This window comes from Synchiropus splendidus, chromosome 1 (genome assembly GCF_027744825.2).
Source record: "Synchiropus splendidus isolate RoL2022-P1 chromosome 1, RoL_Sspl_1.0, whole genome shotgun sequence".
In the NCBI taxonomy this organism is placed as follows: domain Eukaryota; kingdom Metazoa; phylum Chordata; class Actinopteri; order Syngnathiformes; family Callionymidae; genus Synchiropus; species Synchiropus splendidus.
In genome coordinates, this window is record NC_071334.1 from 32,002,876 (window position 1) to 32,019,833 (window position 16,958).

At 42.9% G+C, this 16,958-nt stretch overlaps 1 protein-coding gene across 2 annotated transcripts in view; it reads left to right on the forward strand.

The window, feature by feature from the left end:
- Positions 1-3,293: 3,293 nt before the first annotated feature.
- Positions 3,294-16,958, forward strand: part of itga3b (integrin, alpha 3b) — a 31,038-nt gene continuing 17,373 nt past the window's right edge. The window contains exon 1 of one of the 2 annotated variants that reach the window (XM_053875388.1): positions 3,294-3,557. In XM_053875388.1, the coding sequence (XP_053731363.1) occupies positions 3,382-3,557 (176 nt within the window). In that variant the 5' untranslated portion in view covers positions 3,294-3,381. Of the gene's footprint in view, positions 3,558-9,743; positions 15,445-16,958 lie in introns of those variants that run through there. The other variant, XM_053875397.1, reaches the window with a different exon arrangement.

The following is a 16,958-nucleotide window of genomic DNA, read 5'->3' on the forward strand; positions in this document are numbered from 1 at the left end:
TATATCATTATACTAAAGTCTCCAAGAAACCCTGCAACCGTTGGTGTTACTGTTTATATGGTCAATTAATAGCACGACTCATTTACAGTACATTTACAGACCCATACAGTTATAGAGCAGAAACACGAGTCAGCAGTTGTAAAAGGACCCACACGTGCACTGCATCTTCACGCTCGCCTCTGCCCAGCACACCCACAGCATCCTGGAGTCACAATAGCTGCTCCATTTCAGCTATCAGTCCCTCACATCAGGAGCTCCAGATTGCGCTCCCCTCCGCCCACCACCCCACCAGTCCTCTGTCAAAAGACGCCTTGGGAGGAAACGCAAACCGCAACGCCGCACAAAAGTTATGACGGCTTGATTTCCTCAATCAAATTGAGCTCTGGAGGGAAGACAAACATAGTGGAGGTGGTTCTGTTGTTGTTATTCCGCAACTGTGTTGGACATGTGGACATATGAGGGGACGAACAGGAAACTGGGAGATAAATTTCAAATTACATTCCATGTGCTCAGAGTGGGCTGCAGGGCTGTGGAGCTGGGGTCTCTGGGGGCAGCGGCCACTGTAGGCGCGTCTTTGTCCTTGCGGCTCACAGGGGCTGGTGTTGGTTTACACTCAGGTCAGGGTGACTTCCTTCACTCCCCTTTGCTGCAAACAAACCCGTTACAGTCCGGACATTATCAAACTTTTTCATTTTTGCTGACTCTCTCAAGGACGAGGACCTGTGTAGCAGTTATGGCAGTTCCTCATCTGAGAGCAAGTGTGAAAGTGGTCTCACTAAAGTGCTATCAAAGAACAAGAAAGTATTTCTAAGAAGTGATGACTTTATGAAGCAGGATATATCAACACATAGCTCCCATGGATAATAAATATAAAATACACTCGGAAAGTTAATTCCCTGATAATGACTCTTCACCTCATATAGTGATAGAAACACTTGCATCAAATCACAAAAGTGCTGAAGTGACCAAGCATGAGTCCTTGTTTACAAGGTCCACAAGAATCAATCACTGACAGCAATACAAACAGCCTGCGCTTGTGGACGGCTCTCTTTAAACTTGTCTGGATCTGGGCAACGTCAGTGCTGTTCTGGACGTGCGAGTCTTGATAAGCTGACAACAGGATGTTGACAGTGTAAACACCGGCCTGTTGTGCACTCACTTTTCAACTGATAATAACCTGATGTCTCAGGTGTAGCATGTCAGAGCTGATGTCGGATTCCCTCATGCATGAAAAGTATACAAACAAGACAGTATGGCTGATCCTGTACAGCAAAGTACAACGTTCATCGCTACTTCTTTACACTTCTCAGACAGTCTTTCACCTTCATTTTCATCACTGAAGCAGACAGAAAGTGTTGCATAGCAAATATGCACAGTGTTCAGTGGTCTAGAAAGTGTGAAGAAGTATGTTCACATGTGTTTTTTTAACAATATGGGTATCTACTCTATAAAGCTGATGTATTGTCAGCACTTTCCTAGATTGACTTCAACAGACTGATGCCAGCGAAGGCTGTTATTGAGTTGCTTTTTCACATCATCACGGAGAAAGAAAAATGACAAAAGTGAGTTTCAACAGTGCTCGCTTCAGACGCAGACAGCAGCTTCACAGCGCATGTCAAGTCGAACACAATGATGAAAGTTATTATGAAAGTCTTGTGTGTTCATGGATTATTTCCATGTATGTATTAGTCAACATTTGGACTCATTGCACTTCTTTTGATAAGGATTTACCTCAACGTCATTAGACTGAATAACAATAAAGTCCTTACACTGGAGGTACAACTAGCAACTGTTATTTACAGATACTGTAAAGCAGTATTTGGTCCATATTACTCCCCCATGATACTTCTTGTGTATCTCTGTGGATATTTTAGTGCTTTGTTGCAAATAAAACAATCACAATCAAGTAAAAACAAAAAAGAAGGCCTTAGTGTGAGAGAAAATCTGCACCTCTTCACCCGAGGGTGACGGGAAACATGTCGGGTTCATCTCATCTATTAGACGGGGTCAGCGACTTCAACATCCGAGCAGGAGAAAACAATAACATCAGAAGGGCTAAAAGGTTCCTCTGTCCTCGGAGTGGTCAAGATAGAATTGTGGTTGATTCTAAACAAAGACAAAAATACAGAAAAACAAAAATAGAGAAAAACACTGTATAGGATACACTGCAACTTTTAATGCAAAAATAAATGACAAATAAACAATACAAGTCACTTTTATTCCCTTTTCAATGAACAATGAACAGATCAAACCCACAATGTTAGCTTCACTCATGACTTGTTAAATACCTTAATGCTGCCTTATAACATGACAACCTGCTCCTCTTTTCATCAACTACATGACCAGGGAATGACTATCAGCTGCTGAAAACTGTTTTTGATAACAGAAAATGAAAAACTCCATTAGCGTTGGATTCGCCTGCGGTTAGCTCCAGTTAGCTTACATTTGTGAGCCTCTTGCGAGCGCTCAAATTCGGTGCAGTGATTTGACCCAAACTCGCAGGTTACTGCAGGTCTGCTGCATCACAACAAGCAGTGTGACCACCCGGAGGAAGTGTTTACATTGATTTTAAGAGTAATATTGCTCGTCATGTATGAATATAAATAGCACCTTACAAAAAATTTTTTTAAATCAGTGACGTCATAAATTCTCATATCGATGCCGATAAATCGGCCGGCTGATCCATTGAGGTAGCCCTAACAAAAAATGATTTTAAACAGGTTGGGAGGGGATTCTGGAGCAGTGCGGAACAATCTTTTGGCCTTTTCTGTGAACTCACTAAGGGGATTAAGGGTTTAATGAACTGCCCACTGCAGGCCAGAAGTTTGAGCAATCAGCAGTGGAGCAAAGTGCTTGTCACAAGAGAGCTCATGTGAAGGCGGGCCATGCGACTATTAGTGGGGCTGGGGGAGTTTGTTTTCTCATAATGCACTCCTCCCTGCACACAAATATCCCGCCCCTTCATTACAATGCAATACCTTCCATGACATCATGCCATTCAACCCTGGCAAAGTTGCATTTGTTTATATGCATGGTATGGATGTTTTTCTATTTGGTTAATTCTTTCAGCATTGTCTAGATCGCCCAAATGACCCCTGTTCAAGTAGCACTTATTGACTGGTACTACCAATGACTGTTACTCGAGTTTGGCCCCAGCGCAGCACGGCCCTGGGTGGCAGCACAGATTGCAAGTGTGATGTGTGAAGTGGGTGTGGAAGGGGAAGAATGAAAGGAGGCAGGGCCGGGGTGGGCGCCGGAGAGAGGCAGACACACATCGACACCTTGAGGCTGAGCGCGGGCGGATCTAGATGGGGAGGTCTCTGTGAGAGGCAGCCTACCTGTTGCAGCTGATCGCGGGACAGTGGCGCACCGGACCCAAATATGTCTCCGGGACTGTTACTCTGCGCCGTTCTGGCTCTTTACCATGGAACGTTACTGTGCAGAGGATTCAATATCGATGAACGGTTTCCCGTGATCAAGGAAGGAAAAACGCCAGGGAGCTTCTTTGGATTCTCAGTGGCCATGCACAAGCAGACGCAGGGATCCACGAAGTACATGTACGTGAGTTGTTGAGCGCTGTGGAGAGAGCGCTTCACTTTCTTTTCTCGAACGACGGGCGAAATCCAAAATGAACGCGCACCTGCTTTAGTGCGCCAGGCTGTATCCGCTCCAGAGGTGTGGGCTTCAGATTAAACTCATTTTCAAGCGGAGTACAACGCACGAACACACGTGTGCAAACTGAATTGAGAAAAGGCGCTTTTCTGCCCGAGATACGTTTTTAGATGAGAATGACATTCACCTGAGGTTACGTGGTTCTCGCCTTTATTTCGACGTTCGTACGTTTCGCAGACCAACAAAAATATGCAAAACGCTCAATCATTCAAAAAGAATTCAGCAGACAAATTCAAACAAAGTGTTCGCAATAGAACAAATTTTACACCAGAACATAATAATAGTAATAATAATAATCACTGTTTTCAGTATTATTATCTTATTACTAATTAATAAAGGGCAATTATTAGTTTGAAAATAGAAGCATAATTCATATTTATTATTTTTTCATTCTAGTGAGCAAGTGTAGTTTAAAGTGCTGGGTTCAAATATGCAATTATTATAAATGTAAGTATCCAGATTTCAGAGTACAAATTTGAGGAGGTAAAGGTGTCTGTGGGTTAAGTATTGTTCCAGAAGATCATAAGCCTATATGAATTAAATGTAAACGCAGATGTAAGCAGATAAGTGTTGCCACCAAGCTCAGCTGATAGGTTTGCTTGACAATTATTTTTTTCTTTATTAAAAAATAGGTTTCACCTTGTCTAAGAGTTATGGGGCTCAGTCTTAAGATTGTGGTTTCATTTTTAAGTATTTTGTTTCAATCCCAGAAGTCTTTTCAAGCTATAGGTCTCGTTGTCCTCCATCTGCCTGAATTGACCTATATGTGAGTCACTTTGGTAAATTAGGGGCTTTATAGCGTGCAATAGAATCTAAAGAAAGAAAAACAGCTTGCTCTACTTTCTGTCAACCCATCCCGGGGCAGAGGCAATTACCTGAGACAGAATTTGGGTTTGAGCTTCGTAACAGCAGTACATTGCTCTCCATCACCCCTGGGCATGTTTTTACAGAGTCCCAAATGTTCCTCCTTTTGTTTTCAGAATAGTTTACGTGTCTCCGATGCAATATTCTGCAAACAGTATCACTGTTTGGCGTAGGATTTCCCCCTGGCTAATTACAGTGGCCCCTCATCCTTCCGCATCTATGATCACACAGCCACTTCATAACTGGTGTTATCAGTTCTTGCTTTGAAGAGGAAGAAGACGTTGGGACCAAACACAACTTCCTCTGTGCCGTCTGATGACAGGAGATCTGTCCATGTGAAATAGATCCGTTCAGACGTTTCCCCACTTATGAGAGTGGATAGCAGTGTCCTGCCCACAAATGATCGATGGGCCATCTTAGACCCTTCTCTTGAGACTGAAGTCTGTCCTCTGACTGCAACCCTAGAAGTGGACCACATGGCCATGATAATGGGACTGCACCTCTGATGGGAGCAGCTCAAAGGTCTTTCAGCCACAGTCATAATTCTCCAATCTAACTTGTTTTAGACAAGCAGTAGTATGTGCAAGGTAATGTAACCACTTTGGTCTTCAGTGTTAAAATGAAAATCAGTTTCAGAAGAGGAAAGGGAGTAGAGTTAAGTCCAAAGTTCGTGCACAATGAATCAATTGTGCATGTAACTTTAGTAAATGTGGTCTTCACCACCAACATTAAACTCTGTGAACCTCAATGGTTGCCCTTCTCCTCTTCTTTTGACGTCATGTTCCCTGTCTCGCCTCTCCTCAACTGTCACAGACTGACCCTCAACATACTCACACTCCTCTAAAACTCTTTCCTAATCACTTCCTCCCCAATTCCTAATCATAAGAACCTCGGCAACCACCCCCTTCTTCATTTCACTTAAACAAGCAGTTTTCAAATCTGAGGAGACACAAGTATGATTCAGAAAGTTTGCTTTGATTTTTCTTGTTACAGTTGGTTTTCACAGAGACATTGTAGATTATAACTAGTCCCTGAAATGAAGCTTAACATAGCTCCTGCATACGCTCTCAGAAAGAATGAGGCGGTGACTCAAGTGTTTGCCGTGATTCCGTGAAGGGACTTAAGAATGCATTGATGGTGTTTGCCAGTCTTGACTCAGACTGTTTTACAGTCCTGTCTGTTTCCCTTGAGTCTGCTTCTTTTTGAGCCTTTAGATTTGTGTCACACCAAACTGTTAGTTACTGTCTGTCTCATTATGGCAGCCTTAAAGCATATTTGAGAAATGCAAGCGAACAAACCAGTTGTGGCATGTCATAACATTGAAAGTGGGCTTTCTTTGTTCGTGCATGAGTCAGACTGAGGCAAGGATGAAAGTCATGAGAGAAGGTTTCGACTCAGGTCTGCAATAAGCCATGTTCTCAAACCTCGGTGAGACATGATCCTATTAGTGTGGAGTGATGCGAGACAGTGATGTGGAATAGATGAAGGCTTTTGGGGCATTCTTTGTGTTGTGATTTAAAATTAAAACAACTTATTTTGTGTCATACATGCAGCACGAGCACATTTTTCAAATGGTCCCATGAGGTCTCACATCGACTGATCTGAGCTGACCTTACATTTGCAAGCGTAGCTTCTCCTGTTGTCTTTTCCACTCTAATCCACCAAGTCATTGTAAAGGTCAGCAGAGAAAGTGCCCTCTTAACTTGTTGTGTGTGAGACTCACTCCAATTCATCAGGTGCTGGGACGAAGGCACATCACGGAAACGCCGGAAAATGTAATGACCCCATGCAACACTTCACAGAACTAGTTCTGGATTGTTGGGGGAATTGTCCCACCCCTCACCTGTGTGGTGTTTACAACAGAAATGTAGTCGCTGACTGGCAGCCCCGCAGCACAGAGGGGCGTGTGGGTCCAATAAAAATGTTTCATCACCATTAAACTAATGCACAACAGCGTCCTCATACTGAGAAATACGTGAAAACCGACTCACAATGACCCGAAAATTAGGGACCGTGGAAGGATCCTGTGGGCAATTTGTATCAGGTATTCATCCGTCAGTGCCTGCTTTACTTGGAGTCACCTCTTTTGGGTCCCTGAGATTTTACCCAAGAGAGCTTTTTTGTTTCCCCGATGCTGCCGGGGAGGGGGGACTGGGCAGTCAGCTGGCTAACCATTGGCTCTTCCAGTCCCCTGACCCCACGGTATGCCTGGAATGTATTACCCTTCTGCGCACAGTCGCAACCTGCCAGGTTTCAGGTTGAGACAAGACAGACTGATCGTCATGACACACGTGGGGAACACTTTGACACGACCCTCACAAATAATTCTGTAAGATTTCCAGAGTATTTCCAACAAAGTTCTAACATGAGGAGTGGCGACAGTGAGCCTGGTTTAATTGCTCCTACTGATGAATCTTTTAATGATACTTAGCGTGTCTTTGCTTTTCTAGCTCATCTCTGTCTGACTACTGCAGCCTGAGGCCATGAAAGTCAGCCATTTAATTTCAACAGGGCCTTCCCCTGTATGCCGCAGTGTACCAGCTGTGATGTTTATGGACACGAAACATCTCGCTGTTCAGTTTGTACCAGGCCTTGTTTTTGCTCAATGTTTGAGCAGCTAAGTCGATCAGTTGAACTGACCTTTCAGCCAGTCAGGTGTGGGGAATTTGCGCATGGGCTCCACACAAACGCTGAACGTGTCAATGAGAACATAAACTCTAATGCTGTACAACTGAATAGGGAGGGCAAATGGATGCCATTGTTTTCTACATGTCGCTGAGTGAGTTCTTGTTTGGCAGCATGGTCCGATGTAAATGCACTTGGCCACCGTCCCACCTCCCTGATCAAAGAAGTGCATGTGGTCTTTGTTCCTATTGGAGCACTGAGTCATGCAACAGTGGAACTCTTTGAGATTAGAATCCTGGGCCCTGTGTATTACACCCTCACACATCACTGGAAATGGTTACATGTGAGAGAGCTCGCTCAGTTATCACCTTGATGCGCTTTCAGTAGAACATAGGACACATTGTGGATCTTGATAGTGATTATCCTGCTTTGTGAAATGCACCGACTGGCTGCTTTGCATGACTTTGACTGTCAGCACAGGTCAGTGTTGCTAGAAAACATCCACCCCACCTCTCTCGCCAGCTGCACAACTCAAAACAACAGCATTGAGTCCTAGGTAGTTGACTCGATTCAATATCCGAGAGTCTATCTACAAGGATTAAAGTGACTTCACAGCGATCCATGCTGAATGATAGAAGAAAGACAAAACTTTATTTACAATCATAACAATGAGAATGATTGAACTAAATTTAATTCATGTGTTGATTGCTGATCTGACCCCTGATGTCTGAAAACTATCAAATAAATTCCTCCAGAAGGACATGGGTGGACTTACCCCCAATTGCCAAAGAATCCAGAAGCGGTCCAGAGGCGGAGCTGTGCAGAATAAATTGTTTTCAATTTTTACACCGGAGCACCGCAGTAAAGAGACTCGTTCAGACAGGAAATCAGCCACTGAAAAGTGTGAATCTGGGAAATTTTCCTAATGGAGCACTGTGTCGACGGTATTCACATTTTACTGTGAAACAGCAGTGTAAACGTTACATCATAACTGTTGAACGTTACTCCAAAGCAGTTAATGCTGCGCTTCTTTCGTGACAACATAGATGAGGTGTTGTTCATTTTGGAGGTCAAGCGTCGGCCCATTCTCCCTGACACTTGACACCTGATTCAGTATCGCGGGAGTGACAATTCTCACGCGATCACGATTCTCACATGACCAAGTGGATACAGTAACAACCACTTGGCTCTGCACTGTTCTGCACTGCTTTGCTGTTCCTGGTGGTATTTGAACTACTGCGCTTCCACGTCAACTCAGTGTTCCCTCTGCAACTGTACCTGGTGGAAATTTGGGGTTAGCGGCGCTGGTGGCGAGAATGAGACGTCACTTTACATGTCGCTCTTGTACCTTCTCGTTCACAAATATCTGACTGGGGAGAACTTTAAGTAGATGATGACTGACATCATTCACTTTACATCCCATTTCAGTGAGTTCAGTCGATCTCCTCGATCACCCGTATGACTGTTCACTGATGTCATAACTATGACAGCTTCGTAGATGATAACTTGATAAGGTACTAGATCAGCTGTGGTTGGTGCCTCCTTCTATAGGGTGATTGTAGATTCACTTTTATTGGAGAATATATACTGCTGAATTTTTGGTAATAAATTATGCTTTTGGTGAAGCCTGTACTGTTGGAGTTTTAGAAAGCATTGCTTTGAGTCTCAATGTCAAATAGGGATTAAAATGCACATTAAATACATTTACAACTTGGGTCTAGACCCTTCTGCAGCACAACGAATGATGTCTTCCAATAACAGATTGTAATGGATCCCAGTGGGACGTGAGGCCTTCTGCTAATCTCCACACAGCAGCCTCTGTCTGCTGGCTCTTTTCATTCTAAATACCTGCAGTGTGGACCCTTTCTGTCTGTAAGAGATCCGTTTTTGTCTCGTGGTTGCACAAATGCATTGACACAGCGGGGAGAAGAATCTGTTAGAGCCAGCCCCGGGGCTCATGAAGCAAGCTATACGTTTCTGAGGTCATTTTTCCTCTTTAAAGCGGAGATGATCGCGATGGATTGGTTTACATATGTCTGTGGAGGGATGTCACATTAGCTTAGGATGACCTAAAAACGTGAAGACATTTTTCCATCCTTGCTCTTTTCATATTTGGCATGGCTGACTGCACAGACAACTTCCTTCCTAGTAAATCTCAAAAATTCAATGTGAGAAATCAATTGAGATGTTATTAAGGCTGGGGCCATTGTTCTGAGCAGGAAGCAGGTGGGACGTCCACTCAGGGCAGGAAGCAAGTCCAAGCTAGAGGGCATCTTTGCTGTCTCCCGTCAGAAAATGAACTTGAGAAGTGAATCTTGATAGAAATATCCGACAGACAGATATGTGGTTGAAGTTGAATAAGAAGGGAGCCGCAACATACACCAGACTTAATGTACCTCCTCACATTAATTTACGCTTACATATGCGTTTTAACCATCAATCTGGCAATGTGCCAATAGCTAATATGTCAATAAAATGAACGAAAAAAAAGTACAGTGAAGGAGGTTGAGGCACTGATGCCATTTCAATTCACTTTTGCTAGTCACATCAACTTTGTGATGTGCTATAAATGTGCTCCCCACAGGGATTAGCTGTGACACAGCAAAAATAGGATTTGGATGGAATCAGCTGTTGTTGTTACCATCATTAGTGATAATGTTGTGTACTGTTGCATAACTACACTTTAATCAGACTGACTTATTCCGGTCTGTAGGAAATCTTGTCTCGTTTGGCCAGTTATGTTAAAGTCATGCTGTTTTGGTTGGCAAAAATCAGTTTTACTCTACCAACACCATAACTACTCTTGGTAGTTATGGTGTTGGTAGTGTGACCTTTCAATGAGTATTCCAGGGTAAAATCTAGTCACTCTCAGCAAGACACCAATTAATGCTTATAACTATTAATTACTGGCTAATATGCCGTGAATACACATATGGTTCAGTCGTGTGATTTCCGAACTATTAACTGCACCCACTAAATTTAAGAAGGAAAATATGTCCTGTTCATACATAAACCTCAGCTGTCTATCAGCAGTGGGTGCAGTGCTGCTTAAAAATGCACAAGGATCACTTCTAAACTAGTTCTGAAAACAGGGTCCGGCATGTAGACTCATGAAACAAACTCGGCAATGTTCTGAACTTGAATCATGAACTCCTTACATCTTTTTATCACATTAAAGCGTGCAAAATGTGCTGTTCTCGTGTGCATGTTCAAAGTTCTGACACCACAGTCGGTCCCAGCTGCTGCTTTTTGTCTCCGGTCCTCCAGGAGATCGGCTCTGTTGGCGGAGATGTGGACACGCAGGCGAAAAATAGCACATTGTGAACACTTGAAGGTCAATAAAACGCCTGCAATTTCATCAGTTTAATGTGACCAAGCTCAATATTTTGGCAGCATAACGATCTTTAGCCTCCAAAAATCCATACACTGTATTAGCCATGTTGTTTTATACGAAAAAAAGTAGGAGCTTATTGTCGGTAATCTCAACATTTTAAGAGCATGTTCTGTTGGTCTTTCTGTGATTTTCTGGGCAATGAATGACGTTTAAAGTGCTTTTGCCAAGGTCTACTTACAATCAGATTCAGAATCAAATTTATTGCCATGGTCAGTGGGGATCCCACCAACTAGGACAGTGTTTTGGAATGCTGACATAAAATAAAATAAAATAGTACAAAAATAAAATAAAATAAAATAAACAACAACGGTTGTTCACAAATTCAACAGTCTGACGGCCGAGGGGAAGAAGCTGTTCCTGTGACGGGAGGTTCTGGTCTGGATGGACCGTAGCCTCCTGCCAGAGGGAAGAGGAACAAACAGTCTATGACCATGGTGAGAAGGGTCGGCTCTGATCCCACCTGCACGTCTCTGGGTCCTGGAGACATACAGGTCCTGAAGAGGTGGCAGGCTGCAACCGTTCACCTTCTAAGCAGAACATACGATGCGCTGCAGTCTGATGCGGTTCTAACTGTCAGGAAGTCAGCCGTTCACTCACACACACCCAGTTCATGCCCAGCCGGTGTCACAGTGTTCATGGAAATAGTGTTACTGATACAGCCGCTCTCTGGTGAGTTCTGTTATGACTGTGGTGCTGGTGTCCAGGGTCATTGAGAAACATGTGTCCACACGCAGTCCTGCTGTGATTGTGTGGCTGCTATTTGTTTGAATTCACTTGTGTGTATTTCTCCATGTCACTTTGGTTGATGGTATGTGTGTAAGTGCGTGTTAATCATGTGTGGCAGAACCGAGCAGCCGCATGGGGTCAGCAGTCAAAGCCAGGCATCACTCATGGGATGACGGTGGGCGGAGTTAGCACAGCGACACAAAAGCTAGCGCAACATTGTCCTTGTGGGACGAGCTATCACTCGCTGCTAATGAAAAGTGAGTTGGTTTATTACCAGGGATGACCTGTCATCTTTCGTCTGGCGAGCTGGCTCCAAATGAGTTTGCTTGCTTGTTACTGTTTCACCGCTGGCAGATGGTGGTCCTCAGGCAGGATGTTTGTCCAGCTGAGATGGCCTGTTTGATGTGTCTGCGCGCCAGAAAAGCAGGTGCAGTCTGATACCTGATATTATTTAACAGGGTTGGATGGATTTCCTGCCTGCCCCAGCCTCAGTCAATTGAATAAGGCTATCTGGCTTTACTTGTTTCATGAGGCCATCACATACAAATAATGTGGTTATCCACATTATGTTACTGCGATGTGCTGGGATCACACTTTAGTCAAAACATCTCACCCCTTACTCAGGTTAAAAATCGTCCCCATTTCTTGATTCTCTTGCTGTCGGTCAGTTTAAAAACATTTAGTTCATCTTGTTCACGGGCTGTGATCAATCACAATTAATAAGTAATTGGAAATCACGTGATCCTTTCACTTTTGACTGTAAATGATCTTAGCTAACACAGTTAGCTAGATATTAGGGATGCAAATCATGGCCCACGTCGATATATAGCAAGACATGTGTGCATCGCAAAATATGACAAGCTAGCAAATACATAAACATGCATTAATGCAGGATTTCTCAACGTATTCAATGCTGCTATAAGTGATAACATCACTATTTTGTATTTAAACCTGGGCTTTCTTTTTTTTTCTTTTGCTAAATAATCATTTATTCTGTGGTAAATCAAAACAAAAAATTCAGTGTACCTCCTTGTGTCATTGTGTTCAACTTAACTGGAAATAAATCCAATTTGTTTTAACAAAGAATAGAATAAATTCCTAACTTTTAGGAGCCGTCTTTGCTACTTTAAAATAATAATAATCCTCTTCTTCTTTTCCTTTGGGCTTCTCTCTTCAGGGGTGGCCACAGCAGATCATCTTCCTCCATCTCACCCTGTCCTCTGCTTCCTCTTCTCTCAAACCTGCAAACCTCATGTCCTCCTTCCGCACCTCCATCAATCTCCTCTTTGGCCTTCCTCTCCACCTTCTGCCTGGCAGTTCCAACCTCAACATCTTCCTTCCAATGTGCTGGCTATCTCTCCTCTGTACATGTCCAAACCATCTCAGTCTAGCCTCTCTGACTTTGTCTCCTAAACACCTGACATGTGCTGTCCCTCTGATATACTGCTTCCTGATCCTATCCATCGTGCTCACTCCCAGAGAGAACCTCAGCATCTTCATGTCTGCTACCTCCAGCTCTGCCTCCTGTCTTTTCCTCAGTGCCACTGTTTCCAAACCATACAACATTGCTGACCTCACCACTGTTTTGTACACTTTCCCTTTCCTTGCCGACACCCTTAAATAATAATAATAATAATAATAATTCTGTATTGATTCAAAAATAAATAAACCAATAAACTTCAGGGATTCTTTTGTCAAGAACTGAGGGTGAAACCTGTGTTCCCCCAGTGTCAAGTTAGAGTGTTCCCAGTGTTCATGATTTTAAACTGTCTTGGGATGTTGTTTGCCAATATTTGCCCTGTAATGGACTGGTGACCTGTTCAGGGCGTACACTGACTGTAAATGAATACTGACTCGCATTATCGATCGAAGGAGATTTGACATTATCTGTAATCCTTTACGCACTTCTTAACTTCGCACTGGTGGCGGTTTCAGGTCAGTCTAACACTGTTCGCACGAAAGCCAGCTCATGGCTCTCACGACATTGTGTGTATTCACCACCACATTATAGACCACTTCCTCACGGCATACTGAAGTGCACCATAGAAGCATCTGCACTGGGTGTAAGAGAGCATCTCTCTGGGTGCAGTGTGAGTGCAAAGGTTATAGTTCCCCTCGATGCAAATGTTCAAAATAGGTAAGTGATTTAACTGGTGATAATGATAAGTGGTGCGAGCGGCATTACCATCTTTGCCGTTTGCTTCTGCTTCTCAATTGCATCGGATGTTTTGGACACATCCTTGTCCACATTTGTCCTGTTAGTTATGTAGCATGTAGCATGTTCACTTTTAGAAATGTTATTAGTTTCTTATAATACAGTAGGCTACAATAGGTCTCCTCTTATTGGCCAGTTCATTTGGCCATGAAAACGTCATCTCAGTCAGAGCAGGCTACACTTGTGAAGTAAATCGCTGAGCCTCATCTCAACCGGAGCCGGAACAACTGAGGCAAGTAGCTGAGAAGAAGCAAATGTTCTAAGATCTATTGTCTCCAGCAAAGTCTGTCGGAGAGGCATTCTAGCCAATCAGAAGCAAGAGTGGCCTTACCGTCCTCTATTAACCTGAGATTCGCCAACAGGTCAAAGGGTGCTGCTGTCACGCTACAGTTTTTCGCATTTCACCACAGGGTCTTGAAGCCGTATGATCGCCTATAATTTCCAAACAGGAAAGAATATTGAACAAGTTAATTCTGAAATGATTGTGTCTCACCACACATGGGGTATGTGGTGTACCAACAAACAATTTAAGAGAAAAAAAGAGTTGCAAAGTGGTCTGTCTATGATAAGCGATGACTGGACGAAAACACTGTGTGAACAAAACTATCAAGAGAACACACTTTCAAGATTTCTAACCTTCCTCATCTTGTACAGTTTTAGCCTGCAAAATAGTCTTCAACATCCTGAGCCCAGCAATGCTGAAACTCACCTTTTTGTCTCGATATGTGCCCTAACTTCACTGACAAATATGATAGAGAACAAAAAACAGGCCCAGGTGCCGGTGCCTGGTTCCCCCATGCCTATGACCTCTTATTTTGGTATCGCTCCACTAATCTCCAGGAGTCCAGGAACATTAGATCAGATTAGATTACCGGTTGGTGCAAACAATATTTCAGTACAACACCGGTGATGTTGTAGTGTCATGGACGTGTTTTCCAGTTTAATATGGAGTGGAAACTTCTTTAAAACATTTATTTTTGAGTGTTGTTTAATTAATACTTGACAGAATCCCAAAGCTTTGTGCATAGTCCATGTGTGTGTACATATGTGCACATAGAGAAATGTTATTGCAGGTGGTCATCAGGACACTTCACCTGAAGCCCTTGAAGGCCAGGATTTAAATTTAACAACTGCAGTGACCAGTTTCATTTTCTTGTTCATCTCAAAAGTGGTTTTAAGTTAAGCACACCTTTTTGTAGGAAGCGCTTTTTTTCAACTCCATGACGTGTAACTGAGCATTTGGATGGTATACAACTAAAGAAGGGGTTACAAAAAAGCAACCCTGAAGCTCTGAAAAATCCAGCTGGAATTTTTCTTTTCTTTGCCCTGGAGTTACTTCCACACCCGGGGAGAACTGGTTAGTCAATGCCTCAGTGAGACAGGTGATCCGTCACGCGTGAAAGACAGACACACATTAGAGCACAGAAAACTGCTGAGTTGGGAGGTCAACAACACATTACATTCTGAAGTATTCACTGAGTTGTGTGCACTTTTTTCCCAATGTAAACTTAAAAAAAGATATTTTGTGTTGATGTACTTATTCTGGTTTTATTTATTCTGCTCTCATGCATCTTTGCTGGTTCGAGAACTGCTGTTAACCAAAGCATGTGCTACGTTTAGGATCTTGCTGATCGATGTGTGTTTACTAAACTAACTTTTCTAGCTCTAGATGCACATTTATTAGATAAACTTTCCAGAAGGTGACTAGTTGAGCCAATACTACAGAGTTCACCTGGGTGTGTTCGACATGTCAGGTTCAGATTTCGTGTTCAGCAGTGGGGCAAATTTCAACATGTCCTCTGAGGAGGAATGCAGTTACCTGTTCCCCCCTTGTCTACCCTTTCTCTGCTCCTGACAGGCGGTTTATGAGGAGGTGTTGAGCGGACAAAAGATACGAGGGGAAGAGAAGTTGCGGCCTTCCTCCACAGTCATCCATCTGTGTGGTGTAGTATGTACCAGTAGGGATGTTTGCATGACCTGCTTTATTGAAGTAGCAGCAATGACGCCAGATGGAGTCCCTATGGCTGGTTGCCTGTATGGTTGCAGCACACTGTGTTTGTGCTTCTTCAGAAAGCTTGAAATAATCTCAGCGTTTCCACACAAGGCACCCAGAAACTGTTCCTTCTGATAAAAGTAGAGAAGCTCAACCATGGCCTTGGAATTCCTACATATGAGCAGAGATTAGCAATAGCATTGAGAGTGGCGTAATACTACAGTAACAGTAACTTTGAAATGATCAGGGACTTTCTGTATAAATTACTACAAGATTCAAACTAGTGTGCTTAATATATCTTTAATAAGATAAGATGCACCCAGTGGTTGCTAAACTAGCTTGAGGTGTAGCCAAGCAATGGAGCTTGATGAGGTTTTTAACCATATCAGAAAAGGGGCCATAGCCCTTCACCTTCCAACACACAGTTAATTCCCACTGTCAATTTGAAGGTTAAGTTTTAAATGGAAAAGAAAACACTCAGACTGTCCCAACAAAGGGAAATGACTGGTCACGATAGGGAGCCAAAATAAATCCAGGTCCATATATGGAGTTTTTTTGACAGGGACTGTCTGGATGTGGAATTTTGCTAAAAGTTTTTGGAGAAGTACATTAAAATTATAAGTGAATAAGTACATAAGTAGTGTCTGATAAATAAGAGAGGAACCTACTCCTGGAAACACAGAGTCCTGAGTGGTCTGCTCTGACTGGACAGTCTGCCTTGTTCAATGCTGTTGTTGATTTGCCTTAACATATAGTCAGAGCCTGTGGGGGTGACGTGGTATGACTGTGCATGATGGTTGTTGGTGTGGAAAAACATGGAAAGTCATGACATCGAATGATTCTTTTTTAATCTAATGGACAGAGAGTAAAGATTTGGCCAGTGAGTGACTGGACAGTTCAATTTGTCTGATCAACTACATCTGAAAACACTTGCACGGTCCGTGGGAAGACAGACGAAACAACAATATTTTCAAAGAATATGTCGTAATTCCTGACAATTTAGACAGGACAAGTAAATACAGGAGCTCAGGCAGTGGTACGATTAAGAAATGTTAAGGCTTTGCCTGTGGGTGTTCACATAATCGTAGAACAATTATAAAGAATAGTAACAGACAGCAAACATAGCAGTGCTATCAGTTAGAATTAATAGATCCATTCTAATGCTAACAACAAGGCTCAAGGTTCACTGCAGTTACAGACATCATCTGATATGTCGAAGAACTCCGAATAATCATTCCCATCAGGATTAGTTTTAATCACAGTGTTTAACAGAGGAATAGTATTTTGAATTCTGGTCCCTAATCCAATGTGAAAACCACAAATCGACAGGGGCAAGTTTTTTGTTGCATTTGATACCAAACATATGTCATTCTTACTTTAAGTTGACAGTTTTATTTTGCGACAGTGTCCCATTCATGTTACATTTGAACCCTTTTTGAGCATTAAAGCAGTCTGATGTTCTGGCCACA